This window comes from Monopterus albus, unplaced genomic scaffold (genome assembly GCF_001952655.1).
Source record: "Monopterus albus unplaced genomic scaffold, M_albus_1.0 scaffold235.1, whole genome shotgun sequence".
Taxonomy (NCBI): Eukaryota; Metazoa; Chordata; class Actinopteri; order Synbranchiformes; family Synbranchidae; genus Monopterus; species Monopterus albus.
Genome location: NW_018128115.1, coordinates 874,787 through 896,943, shown reverse-complemented (window position 1 = coordinate 896,943; position 22,157 = coordinate 874,787). Strand labels below are relative to the sequence as shown.

General features: G+C 45.8%; 2 protein-coding genes across 2 annotated transcripts in view; one reads left to right on the top strand and one right to left on the bottom strand.

Moving 5' to 3' along the window:
• Nucleotides 1–4,874: 4,874 nt before the first annotated feature.
• On the bottom strand, nt 4,875–9,458 carry map1lc3c (microtubule-associated protein 1 light chain 3 gamma). The gene is made up of 4 exons (XM_020620257.1): nt 9,316–9,458; nt 9,174–9,229; nt 8,987–9,093; nt 4,875–5,186 (listed from the first exon to the last, which is right to left on the bottom strand). The coding sequence occupies exons 1-4, from the start codon at nt 9,374–9,376 to the stop codon at nt 5,024–5,026; spliced, it is 387 nt and encodes a 128-aa protein (XP_020475913.1). The 5' UTR covers nt 9,377–9,458; the 3' UTR covers nt 4,875–5,023.
• A 2,354-nt stretch (nt 9,459–11,812) lies between these two features.
• Nucleotides 11,813–22,157, top strand: part of strn (striatin, calmodulin binding protein) — a 46,243-nt gene continuing 35,898 nt past the window's right edge. Inside the window, 1 exon segment of the mRNA XM_020620294.1 lies at nt 11,813–12,198. Within this exon segment, the coding sequence (XP_020475950.1) occupies nt 11,977–12,198 (222 nt within the window). The 5' untranslated portion in view covers nt 11,813–11,976.

Genomic DNA, 22,157 nt, shown 5'->3' with positions numbered 1-22,157 from the left:
CTTTCCAGCCTCAGTTTGAATCTGCAGCTTGTTTCCAAACTTTCTAACCTGCGCTGTGACCCAGACAGACAGAGACGGAGGTCGAGTGAAGACAGGATGGAAATAAAAACAAAGCAGGTGAGGACGAGGAAAGTGAAGCCAAACAAGGACAGGGCCTGGTGTAGTGGAGGTGAGCATGTCTGGCGCTGGAGTCATGAATATTTAAACCTCATTCTTGCAGGGCTGTGAAGGGAACACATGAACTTTTAATGAGCGTGCAGGTTAAATGGGACATTTTATGTCCGTAAATGGCTCATCAAGTGAGGCTTAAATGTTGGGTGAATATCAATAAGGACAGAGCCACTTTTACTCCTGCAGCTTAACTGAATACAGACCTTGTCACATTCAAACTGAGTAGCCAGGCAAGAAGGGCTGTGGTCAGGGAGAAGGCCAAGGACCCAGCGGCCCCCTCTGACAGAGATGGAGAAGCTGCTGGAGGACGAGCACCTCAGCAGGTCTCCATCAGTCTGTCAAAGTGAGTGAAAGGAACTGTGAGACTCTGCAGAGGACTCAAACAGAAACTGAGACTGGCCTTGGACTGGGGTGACAGGTTGCCTTCCAGCTATCGGGGGCAACTTGGGATTAAGGGTCGTGCCCAAGGACACTTCAACATGTGGACCAGGGCGAATGGGAATCAAACCGCTGACCGTCTAGTTAGGAAACGTCCACTGTACCTCCAGAGCCACAGACTTCTCTGTTTGCTGTTTATAATGAGAAACATGAAAACAGAAGTGGTCTGGATGGCGTCTGAAGTCACGTGTAAACAGCTGTAGTTCATTTATCACTTAAACATCTCAACTGGAGCGTTACAGTCGGGTCTCGGTTTCTGTCAGTGACAATGAGCTTGTACTGCAACAGTCAGATGGTCAGGTGTAATCACGCCCACTTTAGCTGCTGTACATCTGAAAGCAAAGCTAGTGTGTGTGGACAGCTGCAGCATTCAGATGCTCCTCACACTCCGTTAACAGAATAGAATAGATGGACGACACTGTATCCAAATGCTCAGTAGGTTTGTTCGTCATCTCTGGCTTTAGCTCAGGTTGCCAGACACAGTCTGACGTCGCAGGTTTCTGTTCTGACATGATGGCACCAAACCTGGCAACCTCACTGTGGTCAGTGGTGGAACAACCACTCAGACCATTTACCAAAGTAAAAGCCCCAAACCTCACTGTGAAAATACTCCATTACAATTAAATGCCCTTGATTGAAAATCCCACTTCATTAAAAGTACAGAATCACTAACAAGTCAATGCAGTAAATGTCTCCTGTGACTGACACAGTGTTACATGATCAGATTATTGACCCTGAGTGATCAAAGCTTAGGCTGCATGTTCCTGTTGGAACTGGTTTTATCCAGGGGTTCCCAAGCTAGGGCTCGGGCCCCTCCAAAAGGTCACCAGATAAATCTGAGGGGTCATCACAAGATTCATGAACAAAAGAAAAGTGAAGTTCAGTTTTTGAACTATTCTTCAGTCTTTGTTTTTAGAAATACTGGATCATTTTTCCTGTTTCATCTTCAGTTACTAAAATAAAAACATGAAAGGTTTGGAGCTGCTAACATCTGAACTCAGATCCACAGGTGTCTGAGCCACGTGGTTCACACCCGCCTGTGTAATCTTATGTGTTGTATTCTACAAATTTGTAAAATATTCTTAGGTAAAGTTTTCATCTGAAAAGCGGCCAGTAGCTACCGAAGTCAAGTTAATATAGAGCAGTAATTCCCTCTGAAAAGTAGGGAAGTGTAAAGAAGCAGAAAACGGAAGCACAATAAATCTGTAACCACACTGAAAGTCACTTTCGGTTTTTCGTGTTTAGCGGTCGCCACAGCGAATCGTCACACTGACGACTCGCATGTTGACATTTGGCACATGTTTTATGCCGGATGCCCTTCCTGACTCAAACCCAGGCCACAGCAGCGAGAGCGCTGCGCCTTAACCACTAACCTACCAGGGATGACTAGTTGAACAAACACACACACACTACCACTCTTTATTCAACTAGAAGTAGCTCCAGCCACACACACTTCTGTTTGTGTGCACATTAAACCAATGAGACACAACCTGGTAGTTTCCACGTGTTGGTCGGTGCATCTTTAACTTTGGGCAGAGCTAGCTTTCCCTCTGTATGCTATGCTAAGCTAACCACACCTTGGCTGCAGCTCTGTACTGAATACTGACCTCTTCGTTTCACAGTATATTTCTCAGCATGTTATATTTCCGTTTGTCAAACTGTTTAAGTGTCATCTGGCCTCCTCTGGTACCCAACATGCCATGCAAAGTGTATCAGATGGCTAAAGTCCTGGCTGATGTTACCAGAGAGCTGGTAATGAGCTGGACATGGACGAGGCTTCACTGACTCTGGGGAACAAAGTCTCTAATGGCCAAGTTGATCCTCTTGGTTTCTTCCCCTCTCGGCTGCACAGACTGTCCATTGATGACTTAGACAAAAGCCATTTCCCAGACGGACCAAATGAGCTAGATGCAGACAGGCGTGATGAGTCTGTGTGATACTGCAGCTGCACAACAACAGGCTTCATTAACTGCAGCGGTCACTGGCTGGTTGCTGCAGGAACCCCTGACTCTGTTAAACAAAGCTAGTCTCAGACACAAAACAGCTTTCACCAACAAACCTCTGTCACCCAGCAGCCACTTCATCTGCCCTCCTGTATAACGACAAGCACATGATCAGCCAAGGACTTTGTCTCTGGTAGAGAACCGAGGCAGACGTCTGCGGCACTGTCCCTCCAGGGCCATCAGGAGCAAGTTGGGGCTCAGTGGACACATTGACATGTGGACCGGGGAGAATGGGAATCGAACCACTGACCTGGCTGGGGGACGGTTGGATTGTGTGTCATCTTTAATGCTGCTGTTAACACAACAAATGCAAATAAGAGTCAAAAACCAGTGTGCAACAAGCTGTGCACAGACAAAGCCTGGTGCTGTGCAGGGAGTTTAGAGTGAGGAGCTGGATCATAAACAGGTGTCAGGGTTCAGAGTGTCTTCTCAGCATCTAACAGAGCAGACTGGTCACTAGGAAGCTCCACACCATGACGATCACAGACCTGTGGGCCATTTGATCCATCTACCAGGGCACAATAAGGTTTGAAAGTAAGATCAGACTCAAACCGAGGCCATGACTGATGCAGAATTCAGAGGGAAGCACATGCACATTTTAAACTGTAACAGCCTGAGACTGCGGCGGCTGGTGGAGATGCAGTGGACGTAGTGTAGGTAATTCCATTACAGTTAATGGAGTGTGAACTATCATCCAGACTTTTATAGGAACCAGTGAGAGTCAAACCTGCTCACGTCAGCTCTTCTGACGTCTGGAATGAAAAAGGAAGCAGAGGCTTAACTGCAGGACTTTTCCACCACAGACCAAACCGTTGTGTCAGAGCGCCCTCTGGTGGCCAGAAAGACGGTGAGCTCTGTGTGTGTGTTTCAGTGCCAGGCTTTCTACAGTACTTTTGTGGTAAGTTTTGTTTTTACAGCTATCCGTTTTTGAGCAATTCAGTTTCATTTGTATAGCACCAATGCATGACAGTCACCTCAGGCCATGTGATAGTCGGGTCTAGACCTACAGCGGTAGAGAAAAACCCAACAACCCACCTTGGGTAAGCATCTGGCAACAGTGAGGAGAAACTCCTTGTAACAGAGAAAAACTCCTACAGGCCTCATGTACTTGGATCTTTAACTTACTGGTGGACTCTGCCAACATGGAAGAGGTTGGGCTGAAACAGCTGGCTGTTCTGACAGTTATGTCATCGTGGCCAGATACAGCAGCTACGCTGATCATTTACATCTTCTAGTGACATCTCTGCAGGTTTAAATATGGTTTTCTAACATCTCTAATTTCATCCCCAGGCGAGTTGTCAGGAGGTGGAACCGGCCACAGCGAAACAGCCAAGAGATGTGCAAGTACTGAACAGTGTCAGTGATATTACCGAGTGCTAGTTTTACTTATTAAAAAAAGAAAGAAAAAAATTAGCAAGAATGAATAAACATGTTCAAGACCAGCTGGGGAGTGAGACAGAACTCAGTGCCCAGGAAGAGACGGGTCAGTCCTCAGTTCACTGAAGGCAAGGGTCACACTCTTGGTCGGACACGTTGTGTGAGTGGGTCTCCTTGGACTTTAGTGGCTGGTGCTTCTGTTAATCAGTGAAAATGAGCAGCACCATTACCAACAGTTATGTTAAAGACAGGTTTGGGTACAAGCTGCAAGTCCCTACAACCTTTTCCCATGTTGTCCTTAATGAAACTGGTTTGTCAGTGTGTTTTATCACATCTGAGGGGAAACTCAGGTCAGTGGATCTTTGCCGCCACCTGCCAGACCCACAGAGAACAGAGGTTCATTCATGTGGTGAGACAGTGAACAGGCTCTGGCCACAGCAGCGCAGAACGTCCCCAGCTGAATGACTGCATCTCCAACCATAGCAGCTGTGTCATCCAGGATGTACAGGTCACTGAACAGGTCAGGGGTTTAGAAACAGGTGGTTCAGCTGAGCGTTTTCTCAGGTCAGAAAACCAGCAGCTTATGATTTTATCAAGAAGCCATTTGATTTGATCCAGGGGAACCTACAAGTGCACAAAAACAAAACGCTATGCTGAAACCTGTGTCGACTATAGCCACCTGACTCCCTTCAATTTAAAATTCAACATTTGGAGCCTTGTACAAGCTTCATTAACACCATGTTAAATTGGGTTAACCCTCCAAAAAGCTGCTGTAACTGAGCTCAACTATATTAACACATCTGCATGAAGCTACGGGGGAAGCAGCTGCTTTAAAGTTAAAAGGAGCCTCTAATCTTTAATAGAAAAAAAAAAAAGTCTGCCACATGTAGTTTTGACAATTTATTTGATCCACTTTACTTAAAATCTGCCACAAAAATGGATAAGAAATATTAGACTATATACAAAATCTTTTCCTATTTACAGCAGATCAAGGCCAGCAGCCTTTGAGTAAAATCTAAATGAGATGCCGGCAGTCAGTGTCCGAACATCTCCTGTGAGGCGTAGGTCATGTAGAGGAAGCCGTCCTCATCCTGGTGGTCCTTGTACACCTGGGCCATGGTGAGAGACATGCTGGCCAGCCCAGTCTTGTTGACGAGCAGGTAGAAAGCCTGAGTGGGCAGCAGCGCCATCCTGTTCCTGAGAGAGAGAGAGAGAGACACACAGAGAGACAGAGACAGAGTCAGAGTCATCCTGCAGGCCGTCTGTCAGTGCAGACATCCACTGCTGGAGCTGCACCTCATTCATAGCAGTTTTCAGTTTCACTGGGACTAAACATCCAGACACGTCAGCCTGCTGACCAACTGCTTCAGTTTCCCTCTCGCTGGTAGCAGGAGGCAGAGCCATGATCATCTCAGCTGTCAACACTTTGCCAAACTGTGTTAGATACCCTAAGCTGGATGTTTCTGATAAGCAGTCACCAGCCACATCAACCTGCCTAGTGTGTGTTTGTTGTTTCTTGTTGCTTTTCTTCTTTTGTCTCTCCTCTATCCACTCACCCCAACCGGTCGAGGCAGAAGGCCGCCCACCAAGAGCCGGGGTCTGTCGGAGGTTTCTTCTGTTAAAGGGAGATTTTCCTCCCCGCTGTCGCCAAGTGCTTGCTTGGGGGTGGGGTTTGTTACACTGCGAGGTCCAGACCCGACTGTGTCAAGTGTCCTGATTTGAGGCTATACAAATCAGATGATGTACAGTCATTCCTGGTCCCTGAGGCTAAACCCACTGACACATGCTCCTGCAGGTTCACATTAGTTTCTCAGACACTGAACTTTGGCAATGCCAATAATACCGTGATGCCATCAGTACTTTAAGTTATCGCACCCCAAGGTGAAAGACGACACTTTACCACTTTATGACAAATTAGGCTTCCTCCCAAAAACTCATTTAGTGGCTCAACAGCCCCTGAACTTCAGTGAAACAGGTTCACTGGTCAGTTGATAGAGCCGAGCATCATCTGAAAGGTTTCTAGTGCCGTGTGCGCCTTTCCTTTGTTCACAAGGACCAAGGAAAGCCCCCGTTTCCATGAGTTATCTTTAGACAGTCTAGTGGCCAAACAGAAGAGTCCACCTGACCAAATCTCTGGGATAAAATGAGCCGTTGCAGAAGAACAAGTCAGAAACCAGTCAGTCACTTTCACTGCTTCGAAGCCCAGGGTCAGAAACCAGTCACTTTCACTGCTTCGAAGCCCAGGACTCTCTACCTCAACGAGTCTGATACCCAGCTGTATTTTTCAGCTTCAGCCAGTGACGCCAAGGTGCCAGTTTGACCCGTCATGTGGAACAGGTCCATTACACCACGTCCTACCCCCAGCAGCTGACACCGTCTTAAGACACTGTACTCCTGCACCAGTGAAACAGTGTTGTCAACTTTCTGTTGTGTAATCATGACAGACAAAAACAAGGAAGCTGCCAGAATCTGGAGGTTTAAAAACACTGAAGGAGTCGGACTCAGAGCAACAAGGGCCACACGTCTCTGCAGACAACGTCACCTTTACATGACGTCACTCTCTTACATTGATTAAGGTCAACGTTCAAGCACCTGATGTTGTACAGATGCAGTAGATTCGTCTGTTCAGATCAGAGATGGCTGCCTGCACAACCGCGGTTCAGTGTTGACGCTCGGCCCAGTAGCCAATTTAATACCTTGTCAGACATCTGCAGGACATTGTCCATTTACAAAATGGTCCCTAAAAAAACCAGTTGACCTTAGTTCATTGTCCAGAGGAACATTGTTTTTATCGTCAGTAGTTTCAGTGCCCCAAGCCTAAACTAAATTAGGGTCACCGCTGTGCTGAGCCCTCTCAGCCTTTACATATAGAAGCAGAACCCTGCATGGAGACACCAGAGCACAGCGATTCTCAGGCCTGTCCTGCCAAACTACAGTCAAGTTCATTTAACAGCCATTTTAAATCCAGTCTGTTCAAAAGCTGAATCACTCTGAGCACAACTTTAGTCCATGTGTTTACATTTCTTTCAGTCCAACACACAGACAGACAAGACTGGACTTTGTTCTTTCAGTTCAGATAAAGAAATGTCCAGGTATAACAAACATGACGTCTGGTAATCAATCACCACACCGGGTCCAGGGAAGTGATCAACTCCTCAAGACATGTCAAGGGACTGGACAAAGTTGAGAAGTCTCCTCTGGCTGTTTGACTTGTCCAATGGCAGATTGTGTAACAGTTGACAACATGTGGACCAACACCAGAGACAAGCAGCAGAAACTGGGAATTAACAAGTTTCAGAGTGAAGTCTGGTGGGTTTTTAACCTGCATTTCCAGCAACGCAGTGTCCCTACAGCTCATAAGTCACTAATGAAAGCCTGACCAGACTAGTAGACTTTATTACTACTAGCATTTTTTTTTTCCAATGCCTGACAAAACAGTTCACAGTTGAGTCTTTTTCTATCTGACTTAGCTTTAAAGCTACAGACATTTTCCAAACAGTGACAAACTGTTAGAGCTGTATGAATTGAATGACACTTTATTATAGACTCAAGGTCCAAGTTCAGAACAAAGACATTAAAACAGTTAAAGAAACAAAACGAGACCCATAAACTGTCCCTTTAAAAGACAGGCATACCAGTGTTTCCAGAGAGCAGAAATAAAACGCACATCACTGTATGCAACATTAGTCAACAATAAAATATGATTTTCAGAACCATTCAAGCGACAGATACATTTAAACAAATTTCTTAAAAATAGCGGGAAATGTACCAATTCGAGATGACAAACAATTCGCTAGCCTTCGTCCATCTAGGCCTTTTGAATAATATCGTTATGGCGTCATAAGCCACTGACAGTTTCTGAAGACTGCCCTTTTTATAGTTAGACCACAGATGGGCAGTGTACAAGGAATACAATAAGCTTTAAACAAAGCCAGTTTTACTCCCACCTAGCATTAGCCAAACGTCCGTGCCAATACATTAGCTTGTACATAGAACATGTGGCCCTGCTGATATATATCCCTGTCAGACAATCACTGACGACATGACTCAAGTACTTAACGTATTACACAGTTAAAATATTACCAGATAACTTAAAAGGAAATACAAGGGACCTGTCCTCGTTTGTACAGCATATCATAATGACATTTTTAACAGCATTATACTTGACATCGTGACGTTCCCCAAACACTGAGCACACGTTCAAGAGCTGCTGAAGACCTGCTGAACTGGGACTAAAAATCACAAGGTCGTCTGCATACATTAAATGATTCACAACTATACCACCGACCATACATCCCGTTCTGCACATATTTAACTCTTTAGAGAGATCATTCATGTAAAAATTAAACAAGATTGCTTTGGAGGCATCTAAGAAGCACATAAATACAGAAGAGTTTTTACTTTTATATTTACTGACCAATTCTTCTAGGGCAAATATACACATGTCAGTGCCATGGCTAGTTTTAAACCCAAATTGGTTTGCAGTAGAGCTAATTAGATTGTGAAACCCATTCAAAAGAAGTTCAGCAACTTTTGAGAGAATATTAGCAAGTGCAATAGGTCTATAATTCTAGGAGCTGCCCACCTTCCCTGCTTTATCCTTGACCATAGGAACCAACAGTACTGACATCATAGAGTCAGGCAGAAACCAGTGCATAACAGAGGCAGTGAAGCAAATGGCTAGAAGAGGGGACAACCTGAGACTGGTGTACTTAGCTGAAACTAAATCAATTCAATGATCACCCCAGTCCAAACTTTATACTTGTTACGTTCAGCTCCCAAACTGTGATCACCATCTTTTTTTTTTTTGGTCTGATCACTTAACTTGTTCCGTTTCTAACTGCTGGCTGGACAAAAACGGACTTCATGAAGTTGTAAAGGACATAGTCACCATTTTGACCTTTTGTAAAATGAGCCATTGATCAGAAAGCCAGAAGCACATTAATAACACGCTTCCTTAATAATCAGCCCGACGCCGTTTCACTTCAGAACCTCACCTGATGATGGTGACGAACTGAGCCATGGTGAGTTCGTGCGGCACCAGGAACTTGGTTTTATCCAGCGGAGGTAGATACTTCTCCCGCTCGTAGCGCTCGATGATCACCTGCGAGGAGCCGGAGACAGGTGAGAACATACACGAACACCCGAGGGGGTCATTCTCAGTGTTTTCCATCACCAACCCACCGGGATCTTGTTGGGGAACTTCGCCCGTATCCCTGCCACCTCCTGTCTCCGTGTAGCTGTGCAGAGAGAAGAGACACTCAACCAGACTGTGAACGTTTCCAAACCAGCTTTCTGACATGTTTCTGCTGCTGGAGACATTTACCGAAGCTTTTCCTCTGTTTGAAAGGTTTGTTCTGCGGCGCGGTTCTCTCAAACGGAGGCATGGCTGCGTGTGAGCCGTTGTGTGCACGAGAGGCAGCGGCGAGCGCAGGGCTGGATCAGCGCGCGCTCTGGTGCCAGCAGGAGTTAAATAGACAGACGAGGCGGCTGTGGCGCATCAGCTGATTAGCACATGGCCGCAGGCACGTCGTGATTCATCTGCAGGGCCCCTCTGAGCGGTGTGTGGCCCCGAGGACACCACCCCCCGTTCCCACCAAATACACCCTAATCCTGCCTGGAAAGGAGAAAGACATCAGATGTCAGGCGGTGTTGTTCCACAAACATGTTGGTGTGTGGTTTGATTAATAACTTCATTTAACTGGAGTTTTGGTTTATTTTGGGCCTTTTGTTTAAGTCCACTTTTTCTCCAGAGGACACAAGGCTGCTCGCTGCCTCCTCCTCAGGTCTTAGACAATGACTTGTTGTACGTGAACGCAGCAGCAGGTTGGACTCTGTTTTTCATCGTGCATTAAGATTTGGCTCCAACCTAAAACCATGAAGTGACCACTGCGTGCTCCACAGTCGGCTGCTGGCCTCCCTGTCTGACTTGCTGGTACATTTGTATTCAGAAACCCCTCATATCCTTACAAAGGTCTCTTACTGGGCTCATCCTGCACCACAGACACTTAACTGCTGTGTTCAGACAGAAGCCTAATGTCTTCTGACACTTGGGATAGTTTGTAGAGGGACATTAAAGAACTTGGCATCACTGAGTCACTTTAAAGCCAATGTAAACACTGCGTTTTCTACCCGTCTCTGTTTTTAAGCTTATTTTAACTTATACAAGTTGCAAAAGAAGTTGCTAACCTTAGTGGCATTTGACCTGGTCAAATAAATACAATTGAAGTTCTGAATCTTCTTTTATGGCAGAGATTAATCGTGGAAGAAACGTATAGGCCTATAAAATGTAAGAAAGATGAACATATAATTTCATGTTTAATTGCTGAACTAGGACTAATTGACCTTGAGTTAAGATTTTCTTGTCAGGCTACGTTTTCTAAGATGAAAATCACAGTGTCGACATTTTAGGGGAGGTTTAATCTTTTAACAGTCCAGTTTCCTCAGATTGTGGTTCTGGTGCACAGTTATACAGGTTTACCCCCAGTGCAGAATGGTTTGATCCAGTAACTGTTTTCACTAGGATCTCATTTCAATCCAAATGTTTTAATGTCTGGGGTGGATATTAAATGTAATATTTTTACAGAATCAACCAGGATGTCGGGACTTTATGGAAAATAAAATTAAATTGTCTTAGCTACTGAAAAAATAAAATCAGCTCTCTAAAAATGATAATTTAGGTCGCGCTCCCTATCTCATTCACACAAATCGTAGTAGTTCCGTGGTGTAACACAAGCTCATCTCCAATTGGATAATTGTATTGTTGTTTATCTGATCAGCCAATGATGTGAGAATATTTACCGTAGTGGGTGGGACTGAGGTGGGTTGACGTCACCTTGCAGGTATGTCAAGCTGTTTCACGTTTTCTGTACAATTAAAAGGTTGCGCCTTCAAAATAAAAGATTTCTTGATATCACCGAGACTTTTTCCCTCTGTATGCCCCGTATTTTAAAACGGACTGTGACAAATAAACGTTTTCATGCAATAGTTGATTATAATTTAATCAATCTGATGTAAAAGATTTATTGTCATTTTACTTAATTAGCGAGAATATCAGAAAAAAGAAAGCTTACGAAGACGATGAGTTTCTTTTTTCTGTTTCACGCAACTGGAAACTAGATCGATCGATCGATCGATTGATAGATAGATAGATAGAGGGGCGGCTGTGGCTAAGGAGGTAGAGCGGGTCGTTTCCTAACCGGAGGATTAGCGGTTCGATTCCCGGCTTGTCCAGTCAACATGTCGAGGTGTCCTTGAGCAAGACACTGAACCCCCAGTTGCTCCCGGTGATGTCACCGGTGTGTGAATGCGTGAGTGCTTGGGAGTGCGAATGGGTGAATGGCCGAATAATGTGAAAGCGCTTTGAGTGTGCTGTAAAAGATAGAAAGGCGCTATACAAGTATAAGACCATTTACCATAGATCGATCTATCGATAGATAGATTGGTAGATAGATCGATCAAAGATAGATAAGCCTACTGTACTGATCCCTAGTGGGAAATTGGTTTGTTACAGCAGCTACAATAACAATGAGACAGGAAAATAATTATATCTACAAAGTAAAACCTTAAGCAAATAAAATAAATAGATTAAAAACCAATAATCTGAAAACAAGAAACTAATAATTAACAAGAAAGACTAATAAATACTACATAAAGTTCAAGTGTGAAAATAAATGTGATAATAAAATGTTGCTGTTAATTACAACATGGGTTACACGCGAGTAATTAATTTAGTTTGCCCACAAATGTTTTATTTCTACCTTATTGCTGCTCGGCTATATGATTTTATTTTGAAAGGGCACACCGGAAGTCTTGTATGACTTCCGGTGGTTCCACGGTTCCTCTTCGTCTGACAGCAGCTTCAGACATGACTTGAACTGCCCACCAGAGAGGACCATTCATGGGCTACATTTGTCTCCGGAGGATATTTTCCTGAAGCGGTTGAGGCCCCCGGACCGAAACCGAACCACATCGCCCTGGTCCGGCCATGGACGAGCAGGCGGGCCCCGGTGTCTTCTTCAACAACAACAACAACTCGGGTCTGCCCGGCGGTGGGAGTATCAAACCTCCACAGACTGGCGACGTCGGCGGCGGAGAGGCGGCCAGGGCTCAGTACAGCATCCCAGGGATTTTACACTTTCTCCAGCATGAGTGGGCTCGGTTCGAGGTGGAGCGGGCACAGTGGGAGGTGGAACGGGCCGAACTGCAGGTAAGCCGCCTCGGCCACCGAGCTTTTCATTGTCGCATATTGTTTTGTTTGCTAGCTGAGCTTCGTCGAAAATATGGAGAACGTTGCACCGAACCCAATTACAGAATTTGGAAATTGATGTTGTGATCGATTGTCGTCGATTGTCTGTTCCGGATAAAGTAATGAATATTGGTTGTATTTAGTCGAGCAGGTCCGTTATTTAATTCGGCGTTGGTTTAATCCAGTAAACAGCGCATTTAGGTGACATTTCTGCCTTTATAGATGATTCGCGCTATTTGTTGCTGTCTTGTGGAATATGTTGGTCTGTACACGACATGACGCACATTCACTATAGTGTAAAGGTGTGTTATTACTCGGACCGCTTTGCTGCTAATTGTAATGCCGAAATAAAGTTCATGTCCGCGTGGATCCACACAATGTGCCGAATACCGTTTCTTATGTTTGTCTGCCAACGTCAAAGAAAACGACGTGGAATTGACAGTTTTGCTTCTTGTTGTAACGTATTTGTAATGTTGTAATGTATTTGTCCGATAATGGACGCATTTGCCTGTAGTGCGTGTAGTCGAGTCACGAAACGTTGGTGCAGATGCTTGAGCTGTAAGTTTGTGTTAGGAGGCCAGCCAAGGCTTTCCTCTCATTCTGGACCACAGAGTCTGGTTCAGACCTGGACGCTGTTCACACTTGTTATGAATCATCTAACAACATGCACTTTGTTTTTAAGGGGGGGGGGGCCTCCTGACATTTTAAGGCCATCTAAAATCTGCTGCACAGATGCTGCACAGCATCAGGAAAAGTGGGCTGAGAAGTGCAGTAATTCCTGGAATAAAAAAAACATAATAATAAAATAAATGAATTAGTTTAAAGGTTCTTTGGTTGCTGCTGTTAGAAACATGTCAGTTCAACAGAGTAAAACTGTTCCAGTGGACTACTGTTGAGTGTCTGGTCCTATTTGTGCTCACATGTACTCTGTTCCAGTGGTCTACTGTTGAGTATCTGGTCCTATTTGTGCTCACATGTACTTGTTCTTTGCACTAATAGATTCTGGTCTGAAGAGTTGGGAGCTAAGTGTTGGACTGTTTTTCAAAAGGCCGCCTGTGTTGCTGAGTCTGAAGCCCAGAGCGGTTTCACTGTGAACCTTCAGTGTGGATATGTGGGCATTTATAGATGGCACAGATTTACACCTACTGATACAAACAGAGATGCAGAGCAGCAGCATTAGACTGGTGTGTGTGTGTGTGTGTGTGTGTGTGTGTGTGTGTGTGTACAGCGTAGTTGGTGTTAAAGCGTAGAAACAGTGGATCACTGCTGCGACCAAGGCTAATCCAGTCTGAAGTACGTCAACAGCTACTGGGTGGCCTGGTGTGACAGTTTCTACACATGTTCCTGGTCTTGACAGGAGGACCCTGCTGGTACTTGTGGTCCCCTGACCATTTCATCCATTTCTTTGGTTTTTGACCAAATACCCGCCAAACAACTGGTGTTCCTGTCAGCTGCAGCCGCCCCGTTTTGTGCTGATCAGTGAACATTTGCCTATTGCTGCTTTTGAGATAGATGATCTTTTCTTCTTCTACTGTTTGCATGGCATTCATCAGGGAATCTGACATTCCTCGGCAGTGACGCTGTGCAGGCGGCCCAGACTCTGTTGGAGCCTGCTCACAGTGTGACCTGTAGTGAACGCGCACGGTCGTGGTTTTCACAGTGTGTAGGAGTCCGATGGCTGTGTCTGTTCTGTTGCATTACATAAGTCAGAGTCAGCAGGCGAGCTGCGGCGTGGTGACATACAGGACATCACTTCCTGTGAGCTGATCATGTGTGGCTCCGTTGCATCATTTGCCTCAGCTACTGCAGCGTCCTCTGTGTGTGTGAGGTGCAGAGGCTGTGTCAAACCCACCGTTCCACATAACCGTTTGCCTTCCCGCTGAGCTGGGGGTGGAGCCGGCTGACCGGCTGGAAACCAGTTTCACACGTGACTCCAATTGTTCTGCTGCCGTGTGGTTTGAATGCGCTGCTGCTGAAGACGCACTGCATGTCATTAGTGCCTGAGACTGTGGAGTGTCACTTCCTCTGAGGTGACCCTCTGCAGGGAGAAGGAAGAGGAAACTGCCACTCAAGATGGCTGAGTTTATTATCCAAAAAGATTTGTCTGTGTTCGTCTCCGAAGGAGAATAATGGAGTCAGATTTATTTATTCTTTTCTGTGATTTGACGTCAGGACTGAAGAAATCCAGCTGGGGTTTTAGTCCGGAGATAAAATCAGTGTGAAATGTTTGAGGCTTTGCATCCCACACCTCCTGATCTAGTTGCTGCCAGTTTCCTCCACAAAGATCTTTCAAGCACGTTTCATTTTTACAGGTAAAGCCAGACAGTTGACAGCTCAGGTGTGCAGGGCAGTGATGATGTGAGAAACGCTGGAAGCAAATAGAAGCAGACACGGTAATCTGGTTTCTCTGGGTCTCTGCCCACATCAGGGTCTGGCTTTCCTCCATGACTCCCCCTCTGTGGTGTTAGAGCTGCAGCTAACGCTTATCTTCAGTATTGATTAATCAGCTGATTATTTGCAGATACAGATCCAGTTTGATGTTATAACACAAGCAGTCAGTTCCTTTACAGAGTTCACTGTCGGACAGTACTCTTCAAAACAAAGGGCTGTTTCTGACCCTGGGGGGCTGCTGGGACGTGACATCGAGGTGAAGTCGAGCGTGCGCTCTGTGAGTGCGTTACACACTCGCATTGCTCCGGCTCAGGAGGATGTTTGCCGCTCGGCTTCCTTCCTCTCCGGCCTCGGCTATAATTACACCAGCAGGAGGAGTGAGGAAGCAGCAGCACACACATCCTCAGATTAATGCTCAAACAGAAACCTGATCTGACTGACTGGACTGAGAACAGTTCAGAACCAGAGCAAACCTCAGGATGTATGTTGGAGTGCCACCTGGAGTGCCACCTGGAGTGCCACTCACTGCTGTGTAACACAGTGTGTATCACTGAGCTCGGACACACGTCTTTACTTCCTCGTTAATGCTGTTAATTGTCGATATGGATTGATGTGATAGGATCATAGTTTTGGGCGTATCACACTGGTTACTGCCTGCTCACCTCTGACCTCCCCTTCCATGTCAGGTGTTCATAATGCTGTCGATCCAGAACCTGAAGCTTGCTGCTCTCTGATGGGAAGTCCTCGTGGACGAGAGCGTCAGCCATGAGAAAGCACTCGCAGCACAGAGGGAGCTCCTCCTGTGTAGTACACTACTGCTCTACAGCTTCAGATCAGCCCCATGTCTCCACTTCTTACTGACATGTAAAAAGGTCAAGTCCAGTGAGTGACCTTTCAGTGGCACAAAGCTAAGCAGTAAACACCCCGGGGCGGAAAAAGTCACCAAATCCAAAAGTGTGTTGGACTTCAATATGAACCAGGCCTTAAACACCCCGGGGCGGAAAAAGTCATTAAAATCTAAAACTGTGTTGGACTTCAATATGAACCAGGCCTTGTTCAGGACCCACTAGCAGGTGAACGTTCATCTTCTCTGCAGCAGCAAAGTAAATGAAGCTTTGGAAACTGATGCCAACAGCTCCTACAGGTCCCGACTGTTGTCGGTGACTGACGGCAACAGATTCTGTCTGTACAAAGGCAGAGCCGGATCAGACTGTTACTGCTCCCTCTGAAGATTCGTGTGGAAAAGGCCATGAGCACAGGGAGTCAGAGCTGCTCAGGGTTTCACCCTGTAGCAGGAGGAGGAGCTACAAACAGCTCCAGGCTGTGGACCAGGACAGAACGGTGACGGACCGGCAGCACAGGGTCCACACTTTCCAGGTGAGGAGTGAAAGCAGAGCAGCCGACAGGTGCAACATCTGTGGAACATCTGCAGCAGGGCTGTCTGTGCCGGCATTGTCCGACTTCAGCTGTAGAGACATAGATGTGCAATGTTGGAGGTGGATCAGTACATAACTGCACTTTTACAATTAAGAATCATTTTCTCTGAACGCGTGTACACACCGAGATGGAGGGGGAGCTGATGTACACGTGCATGTGCACAGTCTGCTGGAGCATTGAGTAATTCTCCTGCTCCTAGTTTTCCACTGCCCTGTTTCTGCAGCCCATTTCCATCACTAATTAAATGATATTTCCACTCAGCACACAGATGTGTCCTGCTGCTCTGTGTGTGTTTGTATGTCTGTGTGTAGAGGATTGATATACTTACCTGTATGTGCACGCAGCCAGTTTGACACGTGGTTCACATTCCTCCATACCTGCACACAGCCTGTGCAGCTCTGCCCATTAGGCGTCACTCCAGGTGGTTGTTGCACCTGATTTACATTCAGCTTGAGTTTGTCTTCAGTTGTTTCCTGTGGACAGTGGTGGTCTGAGGAGACGACCTCGACAGAGCAGCACGGGGACATTCAGAGTGGTCTGAGGAGACGAACTCGACAGAGCAGCACGGGGACATTCAGACAGATGAGTTGATGCAGAGATGATATTCAGCTGCTGTAGTTTCTAAGCAGTGGGCTGTTTCTGTACAGGTCAAACACTCCTGCTCAAAACCCCTGAAATAAACATGCTAAGCAGAGGTAACTGTTTCTCTGAGTGTACTAGACTCGTTTTGTTTCACTGCTCTACCCAAGTTGGTGCTGGTTGTTATCAGCAGTAGGTGCACAGTGCAGCTGACCACCGTTTCTGTCCACAGTTAACCTGCTGCTAATGTTTTCAGATGAATCCTTAGACGACAGAATCCCAGGAAACGGTGACAACTACCTGTGATACATGGACGATTCCCACAGACGGCCATGTTTCATCTGCCCAACTTGATCCAGATTAGCATCACATCCTCATAACTGAGAAGACAAACCATTATTTGATCTAAATAGTTACCAACTGATTTTTCTGGCTGTTGTCTCATTGATCCTTCGACTCATCTTTGCAGGTCTAGATTATTTCTGTATTTCCCCACAGTAGGTTATAAATGGAACCTTTGAACCTGACTTAGAACTTAATGAAGTGTGTGGCCTGTGCAGGTGAATGGACTTTGGTTCTGACTGATACACTGAGCTGACCTCCCTCACCTTAGTCCTGGAGCCAGCAGCCCGGTCGTGACCTTTCAGTTCCCAGGTGGAGCAGCGCCACCCCAGTGCTCTCTGGGAAAGTAATGCAGTTGGAGGCTCCTGCTGTGTTACGTGGGAAAGAAAGAAAACTCAGTGTCTTATGTAACCGCTGAACCTGATGATCCTCTGCCTTCAGCTACGGTGCTTCCTCCCCCTCTGTAGCGTCTCTCCCTCCTTCACTCGCTTTGTTTCTTCAGTTTTAGTCTGTTTCTTTATCCAGATCCCCGTTAGCTTCCTTTCTGATGCACAGGTACAAACAGACATGCCTGTTTGTCTAACACTGCCGTATAAGGAATGGCATGCACACCTGCTTGTTTTCCGGACGGGCGCCGGCTGCAGAGGTGAGTGCCATACTGAACCACACCTCAGTCTTGCAGCCAGGCTTTGTTTAGCCAGGCTTTTAGCCAAGATTTGCCCTGACAGGAACACACACTCTCCTCAGCCTGACATGACCTGGGGCGGGTCACAGCTGGCACTGCGCACACTGCAGTACAGTTACACTACAGGTGGGCGGGCGCTGGGGTTCTGCAGCTGATACTGATCTGTCAAAAGAAAAAAAACCTGACCCCACCACTGAACAGGATGTAAACAGATCACATAGCAGGAGCTCAGATCTCACTTCGTCCCTCATGTGGAGAAGCGATTTCCTGATGAGATAAGACAACCTTTAGAGCACAAAGGCCATGAAGAATAACATGTAGAGGTGTTGTTGTGATGACATCTGCACTTTATTACGGGCCAGTGGAGGAATGTGGTTCAGGAGCACAGTAAATAACCTGTTTAGACAATTCTTACATGGCAGAAACAAAGTGTGACTGGTTTCTGTGGCCTTCTCATGTTGTGTTCATGTGTTGTTTGGACTTTACAACTTTCCCACCAGGAGGTAGTGCTTGAACACGGTGGGAGTTTGGTAGCTCAGTGTGAATGTTCTGTGGAAACTGTAGTTTGACAAAATAAGATTTTATATCAAAAGTGTCAAACAGAAACGAGGGTAAAATTAGGATGATAAAACCAACATTAAAACTGAAGACCTAGAGTGTGAAGGTGTGTCCTTAGTCTTGGTGCTGTGGGTCTTGAAGCCCGTCGTGCCGTTACACTCCCTGGTGTGACATGCTCAGCTGTGAATCACTTCCTGTGCGTATCTGGACCGTCGTGGATCTGACTCGGCTTTAAGTGTTCAGTTTGAGAGACCTTCCAGGGCAGCGGCGATGACCAGACTGCTGCTGACTGATTCAGTCTGACTGGTGGCCTGATTCCTAGATGGCATCGTTCACAGAACAAACCCGCAGCGGAGTCGGAGTTGACGTGGAAGAAAAGCGAGCAGAAGTCCTTGTGTTATTTCAGTGTTTTGACTGATGCTGTTCAGACAAGTCGGACTCAGATCGGGCCGTCTCTGTTCTCGGTCAGTCTGCTGATTGTTTTTTGATTTTTCAGTTGTTCATCCAGGCTGTCCAGTGGCAGAGATGTCCAGTTTCTCCGCCCGCGATGTTTTGTTACACCAACAGTACAGGAGCCAGTGATGCTCAGTTTAATATGATCTCAAACACACAGAAGCAGGGAATCATCATGTGAGTGGCTTCCTTTGCCTGTTCTAGTCCACCAAATATCCAAACCCCCAAAATATCAGCTTTACTGTCACATATGGCAGAAATACGCGAGTTCGGGGCCTTTCTGTGTGGAGTCTGCACGTTCTCCCTGTGCCTTCAGGGGTTCTCTCCGGGTGCTCCAGCTTCCTCCCACAGTCCAAAGAAATGAGCTCAGGTTGATTTGTGACTCTAAATTGCCCACAGTGGTGCATATACAGTATATATCCCAATTTGAGTTGTGCCAGGAAGGGCATCCGGCGTAAAACACTTGCCAAATGTATACATGCGAACAGTCAATTCACTGTCGACTCCTAATGGAAACAGCCGAAAGTAGTAGTAGTAGTAGGTAGGTAGGTCTCTGTAGAACAACCTTTTGGCTTCTTTGACCTTTGACCACCTTCAGGCTGACAGTGCTAGCAGCTCTGAGTTGGAGGCAAAGGATTGTCAATCAGTGTGAGGCAGAGGGTTATCAGGACGTGCTGATGGCTTTATAACACGCACATACACAGTGTACTGCATCAGTGTGAAGAGAAAATTCCTGGGCTGTCCTGCTCGCTGTGTACACACACATCTGACAATACACCCACACGCACAGTATCAGCAGGATCTAACTTTGTCACACACTCACACACTGTGAGTGAAGTTATTGGTGTCAGGCGTAGGCGGTTTCTGGCCCGGCTGCAGAAACACAAACATGCACAGTGAATTCCTGCACTGAGAGAAAGCCAGTGAGCCCCACACCCTGTGGCTACGCTGAGTGCCGGAATTACAGCCACTTAATGAGGGTGCTTATCAGAAGACATCATGATGGCAATAATATTGGATAATAACAGTCATTCCACATAGTAGTAGGTTTCTGCTGGAAGGCAAAGACAAATTCAGCTTGACTCGCTTTCTGTGGTTTGAAATGTAACTTTAAAATCTTTGGGGTTTGGAGGGTTGGAAGACATTCGTAGATGCCCTGTGAGTGTAATGGGTTTTTCTGTTTTCTGACATTTAATCAGCTAAACCGTCATTAAACCAGAAGGTGTGTCCCACCTCTAAAGAGCTGCTGCTGTGTGAAAACGGCATTTTGACTTTCACATGGCTTCATGGTGCAGATGAAGAGATGCTGTGTAGATCCTGACCAAACCCTCCCGCTGCCGCTAACCTGCAGACATGGATATTGTATAAAAACACTATGGGACGCTACCGTTTATTAAAGGAATCGTGATTCTTTTGGCGAGCCACGAGTCATTAAAACATGTCAGGAAACAAAAAATCTGTAGAAAATGTCACTGACAACCTACGAGGTGGAGAAACACTGCACAGTATTTATGTCTTTGGAGATGGTCTTGGTTAGATTGGGTGACCCTCGCTCTAACTTGTCCAGGACACGAGATGGTCTACATGTTGGACTCCAGGCAATTGTAGCTCGCCGTCTTTAAACTCACCCCTGTATACAGAGGTGACCCGTCCACCAGTTGTTATGAATTTTTAACTTGTCCATTTAAAAAAACTGAGTGGAAATTTGAAAATGTTTTTATATTTGGCTGAAGTGGAAATGTCCTAGAATTTAGATCTCGAGTTTTCCTTCGAGTGTGGCTGCGCGACACTTCGCCCAGTTTACAGACGCTCTTTCCGACATACTTTGCATACATGACCTTCAGCTACAGAAAACCTGTATGTGCGCTTTAGTTTCTCATTCCTCATACGTGTTCATGGGAATCGGCGGCAGTGTGTACGAGATGACGAGATAAAGCACAAACGGTCCCTGTAAAGAGACCTGGTTAATGCTGTGCAGTAACATTCTTCATTCCTCTTTATAAGCCTTTAACTGCAGCCTCTGTGTTTTCTCTGGGGAGCAGATATTCTTGTGTTTATCTCGCCAGCGAGCCAGAGTGTGATGCTTATAAATCACTCCTTCTTACTCAGCACTAGACCTCCACCAAGGCCAAAACGGCCAATTTCCTCCAGTCCCTGAAGGGCCGAGGCTTTTCTCCACAAATAACAGTCTCCCAGAGTCAGGGATCTTTCTCTGGCGGATATATGAAGGACTTTAAGGTCAAGTTACGCTTCCTCTGGCAGCCATATTGCTGTGTTCAAGTCTTTTGAAACATGTCCAAGTTATGTCTTGGGTTATTCAGGACAAATCCCAAGTCAAGGTTTAACTTATTCAAGACAAGTTGAAGTCAAATTTGAGGACATTTAAGGCAAGTCCAAGTGAAGGCCCAAGTTCTTTGAGACACAAGTAATTTGAGACAAGATGTGGAAAAGACACAGGTCAAGTCACAAGTAATTTGAGACAAGATGTGGAAAATGTTAAAAAGTCAAACTCATCTCTACCTTAGATGAGTCACGGTGAGTTTCCCAGTTATTTGAGACAAGGCCAAGTCAGATGTGATAATATTTAAGACCAAACCAAGTCATTTGAGACGAGTCTTAAGTCGGCTCAAGTTAAAAGTAGTTTGAAACAAGAACAAGTAAAGGCTTAGGTTATTCTAAAGTTTATGTCAGATCTTAAATTATCTGAGACCGGTCGTGGTCAAGTCTCAAGTTATTCAAGACAAGTCTAAATCCAGTCTTATGTTTGTCAGAGCAAGTTGAAATCAACTCCTGAGTCCTTTTAGACAGGTTCATGTCAGATCAGAAGTTGGCGTCAAGGCCAACGCTTCAGTCTTGGTTTTCTTGAACTCAGTTTGACTTGAGTCTCAACCCTCAACAGCCTTGAACATCTCAGAGTAACAGAAGACGTAGGTCATTTTAGTTTTTTATCTTTTCATCTCTGGCTGGTTTAGTCTGCAGATACCATCAGTGCATGTTAGCTTGTAGCTTGGCGTTGCTGGTAACAATGTGTTTTTGCATTTAGTTGTAGCTGGAAAACATACAGCGGTGGTGGTGGTGGCGGCCAGTGGTCATGATCGTCGTCTTACAAACCTTTTGGCTCGCACCTCAATAGATAACCGTGTCGGCCAGTCGGTCTGTCCATCTGTCCAGCTGAGACTTTGTCCAGAGATCACTCGGCTGAATCCGCTGAGGATTTTGATGGTCTGTAAATGATGATTCTAGGCTTGTGCAGATTCTGAAATCTTAAAATGGCATCATAATCCATAATGGCAGAGCCCTGATTTAAGAGTACTCCAACATGGCATTGTTGCCCTTGTGGCTTCTGGAAAACTCTTGACGTTCTGCATGAGGCTCTTTGCCATAATCTGATGGTTGGCAGGGACTCTCAGCTTTCTTTGTTCTGCCCAGGCCTCCTCCTCCTCCCCTCAGCTCTGCTCTTGAAGACTTTATGTTG